This window comes from Larus michahellis, chromosome 5 (genome assembly GCF_964199755.1).
Source record: "Larus michahellis chromosome 5, bLarMic1.1, whole genome shotgun sequence".
Classification (NCBI taxonomy): Eukaryota; Metazoa; Chordata; class Aves; order Charadriiformes; family Laridae; genus Larus; species Larus michahellis.
The window spans coordinates 71,946,003-71,967,652 of record NC_133900.1 but is presented as its reverse complement, the minus strand read 5'-3'; the positions used below and the strand labels follow the sequence as shown (position 1 = coordinate 71,967,652).

At 40.2% G+C, this 21,650-nt stretch overlaps 1 protein-coding gene across 1 annotated transcript; it reads right to left on the bottom strand.

The window, feature by feature from the left end:
* Positions 1-1,522: 1,522 nt before the first annotated feature.
* TMEM33 (transmembrane protein 33) lies at positions 1,523-13,782 on the bottom strand. Its single transcript, XM_074587937.1, has 7 exons — positions 13,588-13,782; positions 12,344-12,438; positions 11,744-11,931; positions 10,729-10,796; positions 9,891-10,024; positions 7,892-7,975; positions 1,523-6,551 (listed from the first exon to the last, which is right to left on the bottom strand). Exons 1-7 carry the CDS (start codon positions 13,642-13,644, stop codon positions 6,422-6,424), a joined length of 756 nt encoding a protein of 251 aa, XP_074444038.1. The 5' UTR covers positions 13,645-13,782; the 3' UTR covers positions 1,523-6,421.
* Positions 13,783-21,650: the final 7,868 nt, after the last annotated feature.

Below are 21,650 nucleotides of genomic sequence, written 5' to 3'. Positions count from 1 at the left end.
ATGGAGAAGAACAGATAATTCCACTGCCGCTGTTTTCCATTTTAAGTAAACCCAGATCAGCCTGTGAGCTCTTGTACAATGTGGCAGCATCTGAATGTTATTCCAATGGTAATAGAGACTAAATTAGAAATAATTTAGGATAGAAAAATTAAGTACTATCCAGAGGATACCGATGGCATAAACCCACAAATGGTGAATTGGGATTTGTGAAAGCAAAAGAGCACCCAGTAGGATTTCCATACCTCTTTTTATGAGCTGAATTCTTCTGCGTTCTCATCATTTTTCTCCCCATTCTTCCTTCTTGTATTACATTTCTACCTTAGCGAAAACTATAGGTGACATTGGTTTAATCCTTGCAGATAATCTAGCCCTGCACCTTTATAACTTCTGATTTTCAGCTTAATTTTCCTGTGAAATACCTCACCCAAGTGATGCACCATCTTTACCCAACATACTCTTGCTCTTCATGTTGGCAGAAGTGCCTGAGTGAACATTCATAGGAACACGCACAGCAAATGAAAATACCATGATCTGCACTTGTTCTCAAGGAAACCAGTTTCCTCACCCAGGCAGGGCCCTGGACTGCTGTAACACCTCACTGGCCTCACAAGCAAAGTATCATGGTCAGGCACATGGAAACTGGGATAAAGGGAGATGAACTCAAATTAACCATTGCTTTCTCTTAGGAGCAAGGTCTTTCACGGCTCCTGAGAATACAATCCACACCACTGCTTCTACAAAACCACAGCTATACGGTGGTAGCCAGCTGTGGTAGAATAAAGCCCTTCTGACTGGTGCTGGGGTTGAACAGAAGTCAGCTATTTAACATGCCCTCCCAAATGAGCTAAGCCTAGCCCACAAGAGGACGATAACATAGGGTCACATTATTAACAACACTAGTTTATGATTTTGCTCATTAGTTGCTAAACAAATTATTACACCGATAAAAATTCTAAGTAATCACATGCTAGCTACGACTCACTTTTAGTTTGGCAGTGGCACTTATTTAGTTAGTGGGATGTGATCATAGTCACAAAGCAACCTATTTTAAGATTAAAGGGACAAGACTCCTGCCAAAACACAGGTGTAATTAACTTTCTCTGTTAACACTTGCACTGAAAATGTGTCAGTAAACTAAGCACGTAGTAATTTTTTTTCCACAGGACTTGGTGTTACCTATGCCAGGTGTAAAGCAGAATGGCTCCAATGACTTAAAGATAGGCATCAGCTTTTTTTGGTTTTGATATACAGCTTGATCTTCCTTTTTCCTCTAGAAAACTCAAATGAGAATCTGCAGCACCTCACTGCATTCTGGGCTAAACACACAAAAAACAAAACAAAAAAAACCGCAACACGTACCTAGAACATTTAACATGGAAAGCTGTTGGTCAGTAACTCAAACTTGGAGATTTGAACTTGAACAACAAGCACCGTTTTGCAACACAACATTGGTAATACTTTAAATCCAGAAAAAAAAAAAACCTAGAATTTGATTTCAAGAACATCCACAAAACCATAGCTGTATCAATACAGAAAACAATTTAATTTGTTTCAAAATAAATATTTGACATACAAAGCACATACAGTGAAAAAGGGTCACAATAAATTACAAATGGAGATACTTGCTCGCTCACTGAGAAAAGCCCTTGATATTTCCAATTTCATACCATCAAATTTATCATTCTTGCTGATTTAAGCACAGCACTAAACAAATATGGATCCCAGTGCTTTCTTTCACAGGTACTGGCATGGATAATTTACTGCAGTGATCCAATTTGAAAATCAGCAGGGACCAGTAAATCGCTGCATAAAAGAAAGAGCGAATGAGGTGCTTTTTCCTTAGTGTCAGCAGCCTGTGATTATTATGTTTATTAGATTTTCTTGAAAGGGCTTCACATTTTCTCAAATATGCAGGGGAACTATATTTCCCCTCTGAGCCCTTACATTAGCATTTTGTGCCTCAGTCCTTGAATACAAGTAAAAGATGAATTTTTCAATTCATTTTGGAAGTTTGTACCATCTGGATGGCACAGAACTAAGCAATGAAACCCCCTTACCTGCACAGTATCTGCTATTATCACACAGCTAGCTTCTGAAGAAAAGTTAATAAGTAATGCTGACATTCTATGAAAAAGATATTTTTGAATCCACATTTAAGATTAAATTCAATTACATTATCCATACTGATAATGCATCTTTGAAATAAAGGATTGCTTAAGGTTCCATCCTTAAAAGGCGATTTAAAACAGCAAGGCCTGACTCTTCCTGTGATTTTAAGAACATTATAGCACAATAAGAGTTATAGTACAAAGATACCAATTCCATGCGTATAGTTTAACCACAAATACTTGCACTGCAGCAATTAAAAATTATAGATAATTACAACAGATCAGCATATCCTGCTAACATCTAGCATGTAAGTGTTTGCAGTCTTATTCTGTTGCATTATTTTTCCTCACCAGAAAGACAATGATACCAGGGGCCATACCTAGCTCTTGCACATGGGAATAAATTTTTTACGCCACTTTAAAAGAACATGCTGTTCTGGCTCAATGGTCTTTGCTACTCTTAATGTGAGCACCGTAAGGTACAGTGCTTTTTGAAACCGTTTAAGCAGCAGTTAGTAACATTTTGGAAACGGGACCAAGTAGTCATGCGTGGCATAGAAATAAATCACAGTTCCCCCCAGACACTTCTCCAACTTTCTTTTCTTTTTCCTGCTCTGACAGAGCTCTTACATTGCCTCAGGCGAGTGGTCTTTTCTTCCGTGCCTCAGTTCCTGTCTGGAAAATGGGCAAGAACTGTACTTCCTTAATTAATGAGGGATCTATACAGCAGATGTTGCAATACCAGGCCTAACGATAAAAAGGTCCAACACAGACTGTACAAAAGAACCATCTACATTATTTCTTTGGACAGTACTATCACATATATAGTTAGCAGCTCAAAAAATGTTGGAACAAGTAGTGGCTCATAATTATAATATAATAAAAAAAAAAATCCTTAAAATGTGTAACTTAAAATATTAACAGATATTGTTCCCCTTGAACATCCATCAAAGAAGGGAGCAAAACAAAACTGACAGCCAAAAAAATGACAGTAAAAGTATAACATTAAATAAGAGACAATAAAGGAAAGGATGGATGCACTAGTGAATTACTTTGTGTGCAAGAAATCCCAGCTGGCATCAGCTGCTCCGACAGACCCAGTGGGCCCTGATGTTTTATTTATCTACAAGAGAGAACAGACAAGTCTTACGCTGGAGCATCACTCCTACAGCAAGCTTGTGCACAGCAAGGGGTAGGTCTACCCACAGAATTTACAAAACAGCACTTTAATTTACAAAAGCTAAGACGATAAAAACAGTTACCGGTGTGATTTATACCAGTGGAAACAATTACCACATTAAGTAGGCAACCTTTCAGCAGGACAAGAACTCCTCTGCTTCACATTTGGGGTTGGCAGGGATTTTATGGTCAGTTGCAGAAGTCGCTTTATTACCACGGAATTCTTTTACAGCCTCTGCATCACAACTAGCTGTTGAAAGCATAGCAGCATGAACATATAGTTCTTTTAACCAGAAAAATCTCAAGCTATCAGGACACAACCAGCATTTCATGTTTTTAATTTAATCATTAGTATAGAAACAGTCACAAACTGCGGTAAGGAAGCGGGCACAAGGACAGAATGTTTCTGCCAGCACTGAGGAAACTCGGTGCTATCACTTAGGCAGCTACAGTAAAAATCAAAGTTAATGCAGAGCACAGGTGAGACGCCCCACTTATTTTGCTTGAAAGTAATTCTTTCCCATTGTTTCATGTTTTTTGGCACGTCAGAAAGGTAAGTTTTACCAGGCCACAAGCAAAATCCAGGCCTCATTTGTCAAGCAACTCCTTGCAAAGCCAAGAATATGCCACTAGCCAAATCAAACCCCATTTATGAAAGATCTTCCTCCTCTTGATGCATTTTTAAGACTTAATAAAAAAGTTAACAAGAAATTCCATATCCACATATAAGCTCTACTTCATGGCACTGTCCTTCAACTCTCTACTTACTGAAATCTCATTTACTTATTCTGTCTAGTCTTCCTCATCCATTCATAGTTAGATCTTGAGACTCACCATACTTCAGTTACAGTTGCAATACATCAGATCCAATTTAGACCCTTCTCAAATGTAATAACAGCATACAATTAAAGGAACAGCAGACTGCACCCATAACAGCAGTCTTAGACCACAAGAATTTACTCAGAAGTAACATACTGTTTTGCTTACATGAATTACTAAAGTATTTATTGCCTTCCAGTCCCAGTATGGGGGACCACCTTAGATGACCAAATTAATTTTTAGATCACAGTGGTGCAAAGAGCTGAACACAGTCTGATGTCACCACTCGACAAATATACCATATAACTTGCAAGAGGGTCTAGAACAGTGCTGAAATGGCAAGAATTAGGTTGAGATTTCTGCTCTGATTAGATACCATTGTTGCAGTGCTGCTTACTCTTACGTTAAATTTTGAAGAAAAGAGTTATAAATTTTTGCACTATGCAAGGTAAAACTTCCCCATAAAACAACTTAGAAATGCACGAGACATTACGTCCCAATTCAGAAGCAGCAGTGGGAATATAAGAACATGCACACATACGCACAGGACAGCATTCTGCTCAACTTCCAGGTTCAAGCATCAGTATGTTCTGTTAGAGAGAAAATAAGCTTAAAGAGCCTAGTGAATTACATTTAACACTCCTTTATTGCAGTAGAAATTTTAGTTTTTATAAAATCCTCAAATTACAGGATATACATATAGTGAATCTCGTTCAAGTCTTTAGCAGCTGTAGAGCATTACTGCATGCAGTTGCTTCTGCAGTGTGCAAGTGTTCTATAAATAGCTAATCATGTTCAGAGAGCAAGACAAGTAGTCAAAGAATACCATATTCAATTATCAACTGGTTCATCAGTACCAAGAGGTTGAGCAAAAAATTAAGTAAGTATATAAATACATGGCTCTGATCTAACAGACTAATACAACTGGAAAGTCTGAATGATATCCACATCACAAATAAGGTAACTCAATAGTTACAGGAAAATAATTTTGCTTCAAGACTGTTTTTGAAAATGTTTCACATAAGACTTCTCTGACCAAGGAAGAATAGTTAAGTACAGTGCTACAGAAGTTTACAAAAGGCCAATGAAACCCATTTAATTTTATGCAGTTAGAATTTATGCAGTACATTTAATTACACAAGATCAGGCAAATACTTTGCCTTGAATTTATGGAAAGAAGTTGTGTTCAGACATGATATTCTTTTTCCACGACCTACCTTTTAGCTGCTGGGTGAATGCATAATCAGCACTCAATTGAATATTCACTTCTGTAGTCATGGCACTGGCTTCAGATCAGCCATCAGATGGATTTATGCCAGAAATATCCTACACCCATTTGTTTCAGAAGCTGCCTAAACAGGTGCAATCCTTTAAGCGAATTCCCCATCACAATGAGAGTCTCGGAAACTGGAAGAATAATTTATACAGAGCTAGCTACAGATTAATTTTCTAAAAAGCTGACATGCTTGAATTACTGCAGTCCCACATTTGTGTAGACACAAGAAAAAAAATCTGCAATGATTCTGCAAAAGTTACTTCGTTTACATTGATTAGTTCACTTAAGAGATGGTTAAAAGTTTAAGCACTGCATCTTTGTCTGAAAAGCCTACAGGTCAGCAATTTGGCTTGGTAAAACATCTTGTTATGACAAGATAACTGCACAGAGTTTTCCGTGATTGGAGCCTTGAGATTTCTCCCAACAGCATAATGTAAGACTATGTCACAAGGTAGAAAGTTGGAAGAGTTCTTTTTAAGCAGTATTAATAAAAAAAGCCTCTCCTTCAGAAAATGTGTTAACTATGCCAGCTTGATAGATTTTAGTCCCTCTTGTTAAATTTGAAGTGGGACATATTTTTACATTGAGCATAGTAATTTACACAAAATGCTTCTACAGATACTTTTAGTAAGCAGAAGAATACTGTCCAAAACGTACTGCATAGGTATGTGTATCAACTCCTATCCACTGGAGACATCCTACAGTAGCTATAGTTCAAATTCCTAAACCTACTGAGCACAGACTTCTTAAAGTTTTAATGAACCTCAAACAATCCTTGATTGCTTAAAAAAAAAAAAAAACAACACAAAACAAAAACCAACCAAACAAAAACCAACCAATTCTGTATGACTGGGCATGTTTTGGATAGGATGCAGTGACTTTTTTTTTCCACCAATTAGCAATACAGCATAGTAATTTTAAGTTTCCATGACTTGCTTTTGATATGCTAAATTTCATATTATCTCCAAGAAAAGCAAAATCATCAGCAGCAGTGCCAGCTGCTCATAATGTTCACAAAACACAAGTGCCTGAAATTTGGCTATGCAACAGTTGGTGCTAATCTGCTTATAAAGGAAATGCTGCTGAGGCATAGTCTTCTTACAAAAACAGGGCACGAGGGCTTCATTATTAAGTGTTCAACAACAATCCTCAGCTCGGTGAAGAGAGTCCTGAAAAATCAGATTTAAAGAGTGTTTTAAAATCCTACAGCATTTATCAGAAGTAAGTATCATCTAAATCTATCTTCTTCCTTCACTTCTTTTCTCAACACCCCACACACGATCTTTAGATCAACTCAGTATCTTCCAAGAGCTTCAGAATTCTTGTCCTTTAAGCATTAACATTTGAATTAACTTTAATTCAGCAGCTTCCAGCCAAGGACAGATATAAAGACAGCTGAAAAATTACACCTTCAAGCAAAAGAAAAACCCCACTATTCAAAAAAAAGAAAATAACGCTTTATCAGAAATAGCGTAAGGAGTTGGGAGGTAATTGTGTGTTTGTGCTGCTTCTTGCCAGATTGCAAGAACCCTGCACTCTAGAAGCAACTATTAGAAGACAGACATGAGAAATAAACGCCACACCACCAGTTTCCCTTCAAACTACATAAATGCGAGCAGAACATCTTGGATAATATAACTTTCAATGGAACTAGTTTGAGTATTGTACAACTTAAATTATTTTTACCAAACTAGTAGAGTGCCTTCAGAGATATTTTTTTCGTTACCAAAAAATAGTAAGATGAAACAATTTATTTCTTACAAAATAGCAGGGAACGGGAGGAAATTAAGTTTACGATTCTCAGACCTGTCTTTGCATACCATAGCAGCCAAAGCCGCTTCCTTGGTACTTTAGCATACCCTTTTCTATTAGAGTAGTCATCAGACTGGCAATTACGTTCACAAAATCTTATGCTATGCAATGTTTGTCATAAAAAACAGTGACCTGAGCAAATCCTCACAGAAATGTTTATAGTTTCAAAGTTTAAAGCAATAATATTGGCGTGACCAACTTTCAAACAAAATCAATAAGGCTGTTTCAATTATAATTAACCTGACTTATGAATTTAACTAAAGGAGGTAATGAACATGTTTTAAAATCATCCAAAGATTTTTTTCTGTCAACATTACACAAGTTCATAAGCGCCTGTTCATGTATAGACTTAGCCTCAAATAGACCTAGAATCTAAAAATAAGGATATCTTTCTGGAAAATGGTTGCAGAACAATTAAAAAGACTTTCTTCTCCCAAAGCGTAGTTTTAATTATGCAAGCATGTTCTGAAAGCTCCCATTCAAGGATGGTGGTACATTGCAGAAAAGTTCAGTCACGTGAAATAAATGTAACCTTGAACCAGCTTTTTTTTTTAGCATCCAGGTGTATTCCACATTCTATAATTACCATTTGCAGATTTAGTATTATGAGTTGCACATTCATTTTACAATGAAAAATTTCTGAAGCTTAGACACTATGCAGTTAAACATTAACTTCCGAAATCAATTTAGTACTTACCGACAGTATGGATTTCGCCGAGAAGAGTAGCGTAATGTAAGAAATCTATAGTAAATGAATGGCTGGAGCAGACTCCCTTGTCCACTGAAAGACAATAGAGAAGTAGATCTTAATACTGACCAAAAAACACCTCAAAACCCAGGACTTTTCCTAATAAAAGCAACCAAACTACTTAGGCTCAAAAAAAGCTAGACTAGGGTCGCATTGTTTCAGATAATCTAGATCTGACAAAAAAAGTACATAACCATACAATTACGAAAGCAGAAACTTATATTATAGAATAAAACTGCTCAATGAAGCAGTTAAAGAAATGTTGTTCTTGTTATATTTATCAAGTTTTTTTTATATGCTTTGGTTTTGGTGGTGGACAAAGAATCACAGAAGCAATGGTGGACGCCTGTTCAGTATTAAGAACTGCTGGTAAAACACAGTCACTGGCTGACATAAATGGTCCGGTTGCAGCACACTTTTTCAGCTCTAACTGTAGCACTTTGATTATCTGGACCATCTTTCTAGTATCTTCTCAGAACACACTGAAAACTATTACAGATGTGTTGAGATATTAATGCCAAGCTGATACCCGACTATTTCAGTGTAACTGAAATTAGGTTTTGATACTTTACAAAGCTGCTGTTCCACATGACGGTGCTGTAAAATAGTAAGAAGGCAGCATACAAACCATACATAGCAAAACACAGAAATACCATGAGTTTAATTTTAATGACTGAAGCTTCTTTATATAGCACAATATTAAAAAGCTCTGTTTGAAGTTGAATGTGACAGTTCCAGTAACTAGAGCTCCTTCAAGTACAAGCGATATCCTTACCCAGAAGGAAAAATACAAAGTGGGAAGAAGAGTGAGCTACAGGAGGGGGAAAAGAAGAAATCTTGCACCTGTACAGTATTTACAAGCAATTTAATATTCTAAAACAGTTAAAGAATAAATTCTCACAACAGGTGTGTTTAACCATTATACAGTTTTTTAAGTTATATCATCTTCTATAAGCTTCAGTATCTACTAGTTGGCATATCAAATAAGAACACTTCACATAATAAATTCTCCATAGAGAGACAGGAAAAAAGAATTCTCCTAAAGAGAAGTTTAAAGCACTTTAAAGTTTTGGATACTGGATACAGAGTGTATCTGTCAGTTGGTAAACAGCCGTAAATGAAACTGAATCCTTCAGGGCTGAAGCATTCAAGTGTTCAGCTGACACATCAAAAGATAAAGACAAATCATGCATTCTATCAACTTCCAAGAAGATAAAGCCTCTCTTCTGCTGTCTGTGAGGCCACTCAAGACAAATCCTCTCACTGTGCTATGACTTGTATAGAACAAAGGGTGTTATTCCCCCTCCAAATATTAAAAGGTGATGACCCAAACTTCAGTTGACTGGCAGGTCATTATGCCTATATGACTTCAGTAGGACTCCAACATGTGTATGCTCAAGATCCCGAAAATGAATTCAACGGGCTGCACAGCAGGCAAAACCAAATGGAATCAATAAAGAGACAAGGGTCACTGGTCAGAAGTAACACAGGAGAGGACATAACCTACCCCTGCTTGCACACTTTTAGCACAATGAAATTTCATGCCACTTACATTTCTGGAATCTAATAGTCAAAAGTAAGAGTTCACTTTCAGTGAAGCTGAAGCACTTAATATTCTATTACACTGACCAAAATTAAACTTACTGAATGCTGTAGGAGAATGCAAGTTACTGACCTGAAACACTCTTATTTGACCCAACAATGTCACCCGTGCTACAAAAGGGAAAGGTTTTTTGGTGCTTAAAGTTACATCAGAGTGAATGCTTTTTGATGTCATGATGCACCAACTTGAGAAGTCTAGGAATCACATAAATTTTAACTCTAAGTCAAAGCCTTGGTCAGCCAGAACCATACAAATGGAGATCTGTGACCCACAGAAAACTCGACTGCAAAAAGTAATCTTGTGTAGAAAGTTTCTAATTCTGAAAATATTTATGGCAATTCTTACCTGAAGAGCATAAAGACCGTAGCTGGCATCAGGAAAATTTCATTGCAAGCAATGAATTTTAGAATATTCTGTTGATTAGCATTCAGTTTCTCTAAAAGATTTCTCAGAAAGGGCAGGCTATTTGAACTCCGTGCCTTTAGAGAAGAAAAGCACAAAGAAATCAAAATACTAACAATTATCATTTACAATTCATTTCAGCATTTTAACACGAGATTCTTTAAAGGTATTGAAATTAGTATCTCAAAGAAAACTACCGGAAGCTTGGAACTCCATAATTACATAGAGTTCAATTAAAAACATGAGGTGTTGCAATTCCCTCACCCACCCATTTTAGGTTCAACAAGCCTTAGTCTGTCCACTAGGAGGAAGCACCTACGGTAGCAAGATAGCACAGTTAGAAACACCAAAGGCTGGAGTTACATTAAGCTGCACAAGGCAGTTCATTGAGCAGCAGGTCCAACTGGAACCTCATGCTGCAGTTTGTTATTTTACTACTGAAATAGAACATTAAATTTCACAGGCTAGGGGCTAGCTTGAAAAGACACGTCTTAAGTTTCAACTTAACTGTTACATAGCTTTTTCTTCCTTCAAAGAACAGCATTTGAAGAAAAAGAATTAGTGTCAACTCCAACGTATCATTGAATCATAACAGAAGGGGATGGGGCGAATCCAACCCCAAAAAAGACTTCTCAGATTCTCTGTGCTGAGATTCCATACTACAATTTCACTCTAACTCCTCCAATGTAGCTAAAGGAAACCACAGCTGCAACTCCAATCTGTTTATAAACCCCAAGAATACCAACAGTAATAATCATATCATACATCATATCATACTTACATCAAGAACCTTCATTGTATATGTGGCAGCATGAAGCAAAGAGAACAGCAGAACTGGAAAAATACTCACTGAAACAAGCACTAAGGAAAACTATAGCCTGCACAAGTGCTTCATTTCTCCATGATGTTATGCTAACACACAAGTCATAGCATGATGTCTCTTTGCAAGACGTTGGCTGGAACGACCTAGACTGGATTAAGGTGTGTATATGTATAACATCCATATTTATAGCTCTTCCTTTGCTTCTTACACCTCTTCACTATGCATTTTTATTAACTTCAAAATGTGGGCGTATGCAGAAGTACTGCATACAGCACTACACACCAGTGCATTTCTGCTGAAACGCATTCTTTCTGCATGAAAGGCACACATGAGGTTACTACTTAAAATATGTAGTCATAATATTTTTATTAAGAGACGATACGAAATGCATTTCTTTACCAAAGAACATGCAGTTGCCAGCCATTCAGAGCGCAAGAATGTAGACATTCCTCTGACAGAAAGATTTTAAGAGTAAGCTATTAAGCATACATAGAAAGTGGCACAAAGAAAAAATCAGTTCTTACATGTCACCTGTGACAAGCCACAGGAGTAAGTCTTTTTTGCAGATTTTATCTGTTTAAAAACTTATCTGAAAAAGCTACTACTGAATAATTGTCTCTCTACATGATATATGTCCTACTTACAGTGAGGAATAATATAAACCATGTACTAGTAATAAATGAAAGTTACCAACTTTTCAAAGTATCACTTGAGGCTGGTCATAAAATCCACCAAACATAAGTCTCAGGAAAAGAAAATCTAAGTAGCCAGAGACTGCAGCGCACTAGTTATAGAAGTGATTAACCTGAATATGGATCAATCAACATAAGCCTCTCCTATTTTACATAGAGTATGTTCTATGAATAGCAAACATATTCTAGTTTAAACTAGTTTTTCAAATCACAAGTGATGAAAAGAAGCAAGTTTTGAAGATACGTAAAAACATTACCAGGATGACACAAGTAAAGGATACTTGTAACAGGGTAGGAATTCACAAAGATGAGAGAGTACAGCAGGTAGTGGCAGCTGTCCTCCAGCAAAGCCTGGGCCAGAAAGGCCCTGCTCAGCTGGAAGTGCGGTAGCCTTTGGTGTAGTCGGAGGGCACTAGTAAGAGCATTTGCCAGCAAGGCACGCTGATAAAAGCTTGCTGCTTCATGCAACCTGCAAATCATCAGAGGAGACGTTACCATACGAACCAAGCCCCTGCTCAGACGTTTTCCACCCTTGAGAATTGCATCACAACCTGTGCATCGCACAATACCTGAAGTATTTCTATTATTGTACATAAGCACTATTACCAAAATACTACTCAAAAACTGGAAATACTGACTTACTGCCAAAGGTAAAGCTCCTCAATATATTACTTTATAACTACACATCAAAACGTACATTTGCCACTTGAGTTGCTAAACACGTTTTCCAAACACACCTAGAAGTGTTTTAAACCAATCTAAAAATCTATAGACTGTTCTGACAAGTAGAAATTTACCCTTACATGAAAAACATCTCTATGAAAAGGGAGCGTAGTTACTTCATAAATTTTCATGCAATTGTGCAATATTATAATACATACCCTAGAAGAGGCAGGACAAATAAAGCTGAGCAGTAAACCGTGAACAAGCGGGAAATCCACATTGCTGTATCCAACTTGTTAGCCATCAGAAATTGCTACATTAGAAGAAAAGGAAAAACCCAACCCCCACAGAAGTTGGTATCTTAATATTTGCAAACAATGAACATTCTTCCCTTCTATATTAAATTGCAACTCTCTCTCCAACTTTGAATAGAAGCAAATTATAGCCTGAAGCAAAGAGCATGCTTTTGTTCTGTATGAAGTTTGACCCACACAAACTTACTAACCAGATCAAAAATAGCTAGAGTGCCTCAGAATCAAAAGGCCCCTTTGTACTTTACAAGAAATATAGAGGTAAGATCTTGCATGGAGGTAGCTTTTCTAAACAAACCAACCTCACAAAACAGCCAGCTTCAAAATGTACTATGCGAGGTCTTTAGACCTGACTTTTGCATCTATTGCTTCAAGCTTCCGTTTAGAATACACTTCACCCACCTGGGGCTACATCTCCATGCTTCTTATGGAAGGGTGGGGAAAGGAGGAGTCAGGTAAAGTTAGCATAACTACACCATAAGGAAAGTAGCACCATTTTGGACTACATATTCTTGGCCTCAAAAAAGAAAAAAAAGCATTTAACGGTAATCCGGCACCTCTCCTGTTGATGAACTCTCCTTTGCCACAGCCCTCTTCATACCTGATACACTCCCCGTATCAGAAAGGCCCTAATGAAACACAGCTTTTTTTTTTTTTTTTTTGGCTATTAGGTACCTAAGAATCCAAACATCAGCTTCTTTTCACCAGGAAGAGCTCAAACTTTTAAGTTTTTTACGAATTTGAACCAGCTTTTGAAGACTGCTCTTTTCCTCTGTGTTTCTAGGTCCTTTTTATGAAAGTGACCGGAAATTAACCTAAGTAACCTGCGAGGGTCTTCATATCGCGACCTACTGACTGACTTGCACGATACAGACACATAGCTGCCGCCGCGCAGAATTAGTTCCGATCGCGACGCTTCCAGGAGCGGCGGCGCAGGAAAGGCACGTTTTCAACCCGAAAGTGGAGGCGCCGCTTCCCCCTGCCGGCGCCCGGGCAAGCGGCCGTCCCGTCCCGCCCCGCCGTTCCAGCGGGACCCCGGAGGAGCGGGGCGGCCGGCCCGGCACACTCACACCCCGCCCTCACCCGGGCCGCCGCCGCGGCCTGCTCCCCACCTCCACCACCTCCACCACCGCCGCCGCGGGCTTCCTTACCACGGCTCCGCCGCCGGCTCCGCCTTGCATGGGCCCGTTCTGCGTGGAGTCCGCCATGGCCGCACCTGCGGGGGGAGAAGCGCCTCAGCTCGGGCCGCCGCCTCCCGAGGACCCGGCCGCGACCCACCGCAAGCGCCGCAAACAGCAAAGCACCGCCACCACAGCCTCGCGCTGCCCGGATACAACCCGACGTCACTTCCGTTGCGGCCTGCCGGGCAATGTAGGCCCGGCGACGTCACGGTGACGTCACGAGGCCTCGTTGGGCGGTGGCACTCTCTGGAGGGGGGCTACGCGCGCGGCAGGAGGAGTGACATCATGAGGCTCGTCAGTGATGTCACTGGGGGTGATAACGGTCACGGTGCCTCCGCCGCTTCCCTGGTGCTGCGGTAGAATGGTGACGTCACACAAGAATGACGTGATGTGCAAATGATGGCGCCTCGCGCTGTGACCGTGTGTTGCTGGTTCCTGTGGTGGGGTGGGTTGGGCTGGGCTGGGCTGGGCACCCAGAGGCCACTGAAAGGGTGGTCTCTGGCCTCGCTCCCGCAGAGGGGGTAGAGAGGGAAAGAGGTTTAGAAGAAACTAAGCTACTTTGAATGAAATATTAACAATAATTAAAAAAAAAAAAATATATATGCAATATGTACAAAACCCCATCAAGCTCGCTACGGCAGGGATACTGAGGTGCTGGAGCGTGTCCGGAGAAGGGCAGCGAAGCTGGTGAGGGGTCTGGAGCACAAGCCTTATGAGGAGCGGCTGAGGGAGCTGGGGGTGTTCAGCCTGGAGAAAAGGAGGCTGAGGGGAGACCTTATCGCTCTCTACAGCTCCCTGAAAGGAGGGTGCAGCCAGGTGGGGGTCGGTCTCTTCTCCCAAGTAACAGGCGATAGGACAAGAGGAAACGGCCTCAAGTTGCACCAGAGGAGGTTTAGACTGGATATCAGGAAAAAATTCGTCATGGAAAGGGTTATCAGGCATTGGAACAGGCTGCCCAGGGAAGCGGTGGAGTCGCCATCCCTGGAGGTTTTTAAAAGACGGGCTGACGTGGTGCTGAGGGACGTTGGTTTAGTGGTAACTTGTCTATGTGGGGTTAATGGTTGGACTTGACGATCTTAAACGTCTTTTCAAACCTAGACAATTGGTCTAGGTTGGAAAATTCTATGATTCCGGGATTCGAAGCTCCCAGGATGATGATCATGTGACTGTGGGCACTGGAAAAGTCCCAGACTAGACTCAGCAACGCACGGGAACTAGATTCAGGAATCATAGAATCGTAGAATCATTTAGGTTGGAAAAGACCCTAGGGATCATCGAGTCCAACCATCAGCTCCACTCTACAAAGTTCTCCCTTACACCATATCCCTTAACACCACATCTAAACGAGTCTTAAACACATTCAAGGATGGTGACTCCACCACCTCCCTGGGCAGCCTATTCCAGTGTCTGACCACACTTTCTGTGAAGAATTTTTTCCTAATGTCCAGCCTAAACCTACCCTGCTGCAGCTTGAACCCATTCCCTCTTGTTCTATCACTAATTACCTGTGAGAAGAGACCAGCACCAACGTCTCTACAGTGTCCTTTCAAGTAGTTGTAGAGAGCGATGAGGTCTCCCCTCAGCCTCCTCTTCCTCAAACTAAACAGTCCCAGCTCCTTCAATCGCTCCTCATAAGATTTATTCTCCAGGCCCTTCACCAGCTTCGTTGCCCTCCTCTGCACTCCCTCCAGCACCTCGATATCTCTCTGGTATTGAGGTGCCCAGAACTGGACACAATACTCAAGGTGTGGCCTCACCAGTGCTGAGTACAGGGGGACCATCACCTCCCTCCTTCTGCTGGTCACACTGTTTCTAATACAAGCCAGGATGCCATTGGCCCTCTTGGCCACCTGGGCACACTGCTGGCTCATGTTCAGCCGCTTGTCAATTAGAACCCCCAGGTCCTTTTCTGCCAGGCAGCTCTCCAGCCACACTGCCCCAAGCCTGTAGCGATGCATGGGGTTGTTGTGGCCCAAGTGCAGGACCTGGCACACACGGATTGGGATCAAAGGTCAGCAACGCTGATGGGGGGACAAAGCAGAAGCCGCCAGCTCACTCTGCAATACGTAGCACACACCAGTCGCAAGGTCTTGGAAAGGGTTCATCCTCCCCGCATCAATCTGACCCTTGTCGTAATATTGATTTTTTTTTTTTTTTTAATGATCTGTGACAGATAGCTCTGAAAACATGTTTCTGTTCTCACCTGGAAGTCTGTAAATCGGCAGAAATGGTACCAAAGTAGAAGGAAACAAAGCACGGGCCTCAAGGCCAACACCTTTCTTCAACCTTGAGCTGCTGTAGCCTGGTGGGGTTTGTCCTCCTGGGTCTCTGTCAAGGATGAGCAGCAGGTTCCCCCTTCTGGCAGCCAGGGTTCCAGGACAGCAAGCCATCTGCTCCAGTTTGCAGTCATTCCCAGATGCTTTCGATTACTCTTTAGCAGTGGAAAAAAAAAAAAAAAAGACATCTTTTTGTGACCTAGGATGTTGGAATCAACATCCGCAATCAGCATCATTTCTGGCTCACGATGATTAAACTTGAAGATTGATTGGAAGAGACTCGGGAAGACATGAGGAGAATGTCTAATGAAGTACGTTGAGGAGCAATAGAAGAGTCAGAGGATAGGGATTCTAGTACCATAACAAGTAAACTAAGGCTTGAGGCTAATTAACACTTTTTAAAGTGAAGATGCAGAACCTGATTTTCCACTTCGTTTCCCAGCCACTCGTCTCTTACTAAAGTGGCTGCAAAGTAGGCACAGGAGCTACCTGCTGGTTTGGGACCATTTTTCTGCAGGTGGAGGAGACTCTACGGGTAAACAGCACCAGGGAATTAGGACTCTCAGTGTATTCGCTGCGTGGTCTCAAATGTGTAATAAAAAGACTGACAAACGCTTATCCTAAACCAAAATAAAGGCTTTGAATATTGCCCCAGTAAATTAAGTTTAACCATTACCAGATTATTTTCTTTATTACAAAAGAAAATATTAATATATCCATGAGATTTCTTTAGATGCAGCTGAAATGTGGAAATACACATCGAAGACCACCAGGCATTTAATGCTGCCAAACTGAAATGTCACAAGGGAAAAAACCTTCTGATCAGTCTTCAAGATTGTGTATTTCTTAAGCGGACCTAGGATGACAAATCCATGTCTTTACCAGGAGTGCTTGTTTATTTGTTAGTATTTGTAATTTAGGAGGGACTGAATACACACTGCATACAGAACATTCATTTCTAGAGGCTGGTTTGCTGTCTGTCAGTCATAACACAAAAAAAAATTTATTTTCTTTTTACAAAAGTTGTCTTTCACAGATTGACCTTAATTTCATTCAAATAGAATGTTAAATCATTGTTTATTCCCAAAAGTTGATGGCTTTAAAATGCCATACTTCGGAAAACCTGATAAGGAGTATCACACTTGGCCCTTTACAGCCAAGATGTCCCCTTTGGTTTCTATCCATTTTTCCTTTCACAACTTTCCCCTTCACTTTTGTTCTGCGCCCGTTGTCGCTTCCTGTTCGATATAGTCTCTCCTGTTGAGCAATTCAGACCATGCCACTGTTCACTTTAACTTGAGAGAAGACATTAAATTATACCTTAAGGAATCAAGTTTCAGCTATTGACTTCTCCCTGTCCCACTTCTCCCAATATGGCTCTCATATTGCTGATTGAGCAGAGAGGAGGGGCAGGTATTACTGATTTGGTTTCCGACAGCTGTTGAGGGGATTCTCCCGGACCATCAAGGCACCAGTTTGCTTTCATTGATGACTGATAGTTCAGATATTTAGAAGAGCATCGTTGCAGTTGCTGAGGACTTATCTGCCTCGTTAGCAGCACAGTCCCGTTTCTCCTCCATGGCAGTCCAACACAATCAGCACAGACAGATCTGAAACTGTAACTAACACAGCTCTCTTTCCCCCCCAGTAAATTTATAAGCCTATCAGAGAATTATTGGCAGCGATGATACCTGGGATCAGCGCGCTCTCAACTTAAAAAAAATATGGATGCTTAAGCATATACGCTTACTTCCACTCACCTGCTTTGGGGGAAAAAAGTAACCCCACACCTTAGTTTGTCTGTAAAATAATTTGCAGAATCACAGAATGGTAGGGCTTGGAAGGAACCTCTGGAGATCATCTAGTCCAACCCCCCTGCCAGAGCAGGGTCACCCAGAGCAGGTTGCACAGGAACACATCCAGGTGGGTTTTTGAATGTCTCCAGAGACGGAGACTCCACCACCTCTCACAGAATCACAGAAACTTCAGAGTTGGAAGGGACCTCTGGAGATCATCTAGTCCAACCCCCCTGCCAGAGCAGGGTCACCCAGAGCAGGTTGCACAGAAACGCGTCCAGGAGGGTTTTGAATGTCTCCAGAGATGGAGACTCCAGCACCTCTCTGGGCAGCCTGTTCCAGTGCTCTGCCACCCTCAAAGTAAAGAAGTTTTTCCTCATGTTGAGATGGAATTTCCTGTGTTCCAATTCGTGCCCGTTGCCCCTTGTCCTGTCACAACATCACTACGAGTTAGACGTTCAATGAAGATTTTGAGTCAAAAAGGTTGATGATTTACTTGTAGGCACACAAGCAGTAGCATAGCTGGGGTGGAAACAGAGTCCGCAGTTCACCACCTTGCAGCATGGAGCACTTGAGGTTCAGAAAATGATTTATCTATTTTGTCCTTCTTGATTTGAAAGAAGGTACTGTTGCTAACATCTGTATACAGTTTTCATTTGTTTCGAATGAAAGCGAGAACATTCCTCCAAGGTCGACAGGATTGCAGTTCCTCATAGCCAAACTAGCTCCATTATTTGTATCAGTAGTGTATAACGCAAAGCTAAAATAAGTTTTTATGCAAATTTGTAATGAACAATTTGGTTCTTGTTTGTGGTTATCTCAAGCTGGCTGTCCGAGTCTCAAGAAACAATAAAGGACATCGGGTCAACACTTGTTACATTTTTCAGAAAAAGAAACAGAAGTCTTCTGTCTCTCTTTACCAGATTGCTTTGTGATTTTTGCTCGATGGTCTGTAGCGATATCAAACATGGTCTTCTTTCTTTTCCCTCACAGCTGGAGTTTCCATTTACTCACCCTTCCTGGAAGGATTACCCTTTAATCACTGAGTGCCTGCCAAAGCAGTGAAAAAGAGAAACCACAACCTTTTCGAAGATGTGCAAAATTGGAACGTATTCTTTCCAGCTGCTTTCTGTGTAAGCATCTTCATAACTTTCAGCATTTTGGTATATCCCTGTGTTGTTAAGATATGTGACAAAGAAGCTGCAAGTGTAAGCTTAAGATGATACAAAGAACTATGATAAATTTATATATATCTTTTTAGAGATTGGAGGTATGGCACAAGGCTTGGCATGGGTATTTTATTTGCGACGTCCAACCCAGTAAGGACATGAAAAATATTGGAAACTCAAGAATGGAAAGAAAGATGGGCAAGTGTTCTTTTAATAAATGCAAGGAAGGTTAGGAAGATTTTAGAATTCTGCAGCAAGAGACAGTATCAACAAATGGAGGAACACGGTGAATTATAGATGTGAACTTTCGACTACCTGTACTGCCTGATTAGAAATACCGCAGCAGGAAAGATTGATAAGCATCCTCTTGCAAGCTTGAAGAAGTGTCTGGAAGTGTATTGATCAATGCCGAACTCAGTACTGAGTTGTTGGTAAAAAACTCCTTTTCTGAGGTTACAACGAGGGAATAAAAAGAGGACAAGAGACAAAACCCCAAAGCTGTGAGCTTTCCCAAGGAGAAGTTGAGTTCATGATGCAAGGAATGTGAGCTGTATAGAAATGTGCAGAGGAATATCCCCTTTCTGAAATGCTGTCTGTTATATGAACTGAGCAAAAACCCCACAAAGTTTGGCGACATAACACTTGACACGGTGCTGCACTAATAACTAAAGACTAATGACGCTATAATCTGTGGTCCAGTCTTTTACAGCAGAGATATTCATGAACAGGGTTACATTTCTGCCACTTATTCAGCAGAAGCAGATGTTTGCAGATAGAAAATTAGGGTTGCAAGCTGTATAAACTGAATGAAAATGAACCATCCAGAAATGTTCAGCTTTTATCTGAAGGTCACACAAGCCAAAGACTTCCCTCGACATAAGCGTACCAGTCAGAATGTGGGCAATCCCACCCCATTCACATACAAAACTTTTCTCCCAGCTGGAGCAAACTGGGGCGGGGGGGGGGCTGCACAGGTTTTGTTCTCTGCATCCCCAAAGCTGCCTCTGCTTTCATCCGTAAGCATCTTCAGATGTTTGTTCCTGTCTGTCAGTATCGTCTGCACTCTTAAGACCATTATGAAAGTACTTAGGCAGTAAATGTTTTACAGGTATATATAGAAATCCTTATTAAAATTAGAGGAGGCTTCAGAGAGAAGCTTTTGATTTTGGACAGTTTTTACATAATCTGGTATGTTTTCCTAACCAGGGTAAGTTCCAGTCATCTCATTTATTATAATAATATACCACATACCAGGTGCTGAATTCTCAAAAGCACTTTTCGGTACAGCGAAACTCTGAAATCGGTAACTTTCTGCACTCTTTGTGGGATCCCATTCAGAAATTCGGTCACAGAAAACTGTATGGATGATGACATGATAGGGATATGTGGAAATATTTTTAACATTTGATATTAAATTGTTTAAACACAGTGGACTGACATGTCTTCTGTAGACATTTTGTTGCTTCTTTTTGGAGGGGGGTATTTTTATTCATTCACAGCATATCCAGTTCCAAACATAGGAGGCAAATTCTCCGAGGGTTCTAGTTTATATAATTAATCCCTCTATTTTTTATTTTATTCTATATAATTTAATTAGAGCTATCTAGGTTTATAATCATTGCCAAAAAAAGTATATGCATATTTTATCCAACTGTTTTTTGTGGCCGCTGATAATCAATAAGAACTTAGAACTTAGAAAAGATAAAGAATACATGGAAAGACAATCAGGTTAATTAGATTTGTCCTTCCAAGCAGTCATAGGTAAAGTCCATCCATTTAAATCTGATCTAATCATGTGCTGAAGTGGCGTGAAATTGAATGAAATCAAGCTGTCCATATCCCAGAAAATGTTCTTACTGAGATATAAAAATCCTCAAGGATACCAATTAGTCAGATAGTCTACTGATAAGTCAAGGATAAGTTTCTCACTCAGTCATAATGCTTCCGATTTATATATTGACCATGGTGGCTGGTAATGGAAGCATATTCTTTGAGGCTCATAACTTCTTATTGAATTCAGCCTTCCGTGTTATGACTTTTGCAGAAAAGAGCTATCTTACATTTCTTCTTTGGCAATCTTTAGTTGCTTATATATAGCCACTACTAATTACTTTATTAAGAAGGTAAAGTACAAGGGGGTTAGGGTTCAGGGGAAGTATCTGGCATTATAAAAAGGAAATTGTAAGCAGTCTAGAGAGGGTCATGAGTGAAACGAAGAGTTAAACACAGAGCAAGATTATTGACATGGATGACAACTTCTGAAATATAGTGTAATGGTGTATCAGTCAGTGGCACAGGAGGAGGAGCACAGGGAATTCAAGGAATGTCTGTAGGAAAGTGTCTGTACTCACTGTTAGCTTCTTCACTGAGGTTTAATGAGGCTTTTGTTGAGTTATACCATGTATTCTTGTTGATATGAATATTGATGAGTTGCACGCTTCTGCAAAGTAAGCAAATGTCCTTGATCTCATTTTGCTAATCAAAAGATAAAGCAGATTTTAAGAAAATTATTCTTTGACATACGAAAGGTTGTCTTGTATTACAGTATTGTCCAACAAATAGTTCTTTTATAAGGTAAGATGAGATGTCTGGCATCTTTGTTTTAATCTTCATGGATAACATTAGGTAGAGGGTCTCGATTGAAAACCTCGATATATTAAAAATTCTGGCAAGCTTGTCATGTGATTCCTTCAGAGTTGATTGTCTGCAGCAAGAAACAGTGTGTAGATGTAAAGTTTAAAATAATTCTGACAGGAACAGGAAAAAAGTTATGGAACTTTGCCTGACATGAC

Bases quoted from the DNA above. Each gene is read 5' to 3' on its own strand.
- TMEM33 (XM_074587937.1), bottom strand. From the start codon at position 13,644: ATGGCGGACTCCACGCAGAACGGGCCCATGCAAGGCGGAGCCGGCGGC. The intron at 12,439-13,587 runs GTAAGGAAGCCC...CTTCTAATGTAG, and splicing joins GAGCCGGCGGCGGAGCCGTG to CAATTTCTGATGGCTAACAA. The intron at 7,976-9,890 runs GTAAGAATTGCC...ATTGTCTTTCAG, and splicing joins ACGGTCTTTATGCTCTTCAG to TGGACAAGGGAGTCTGCTCC.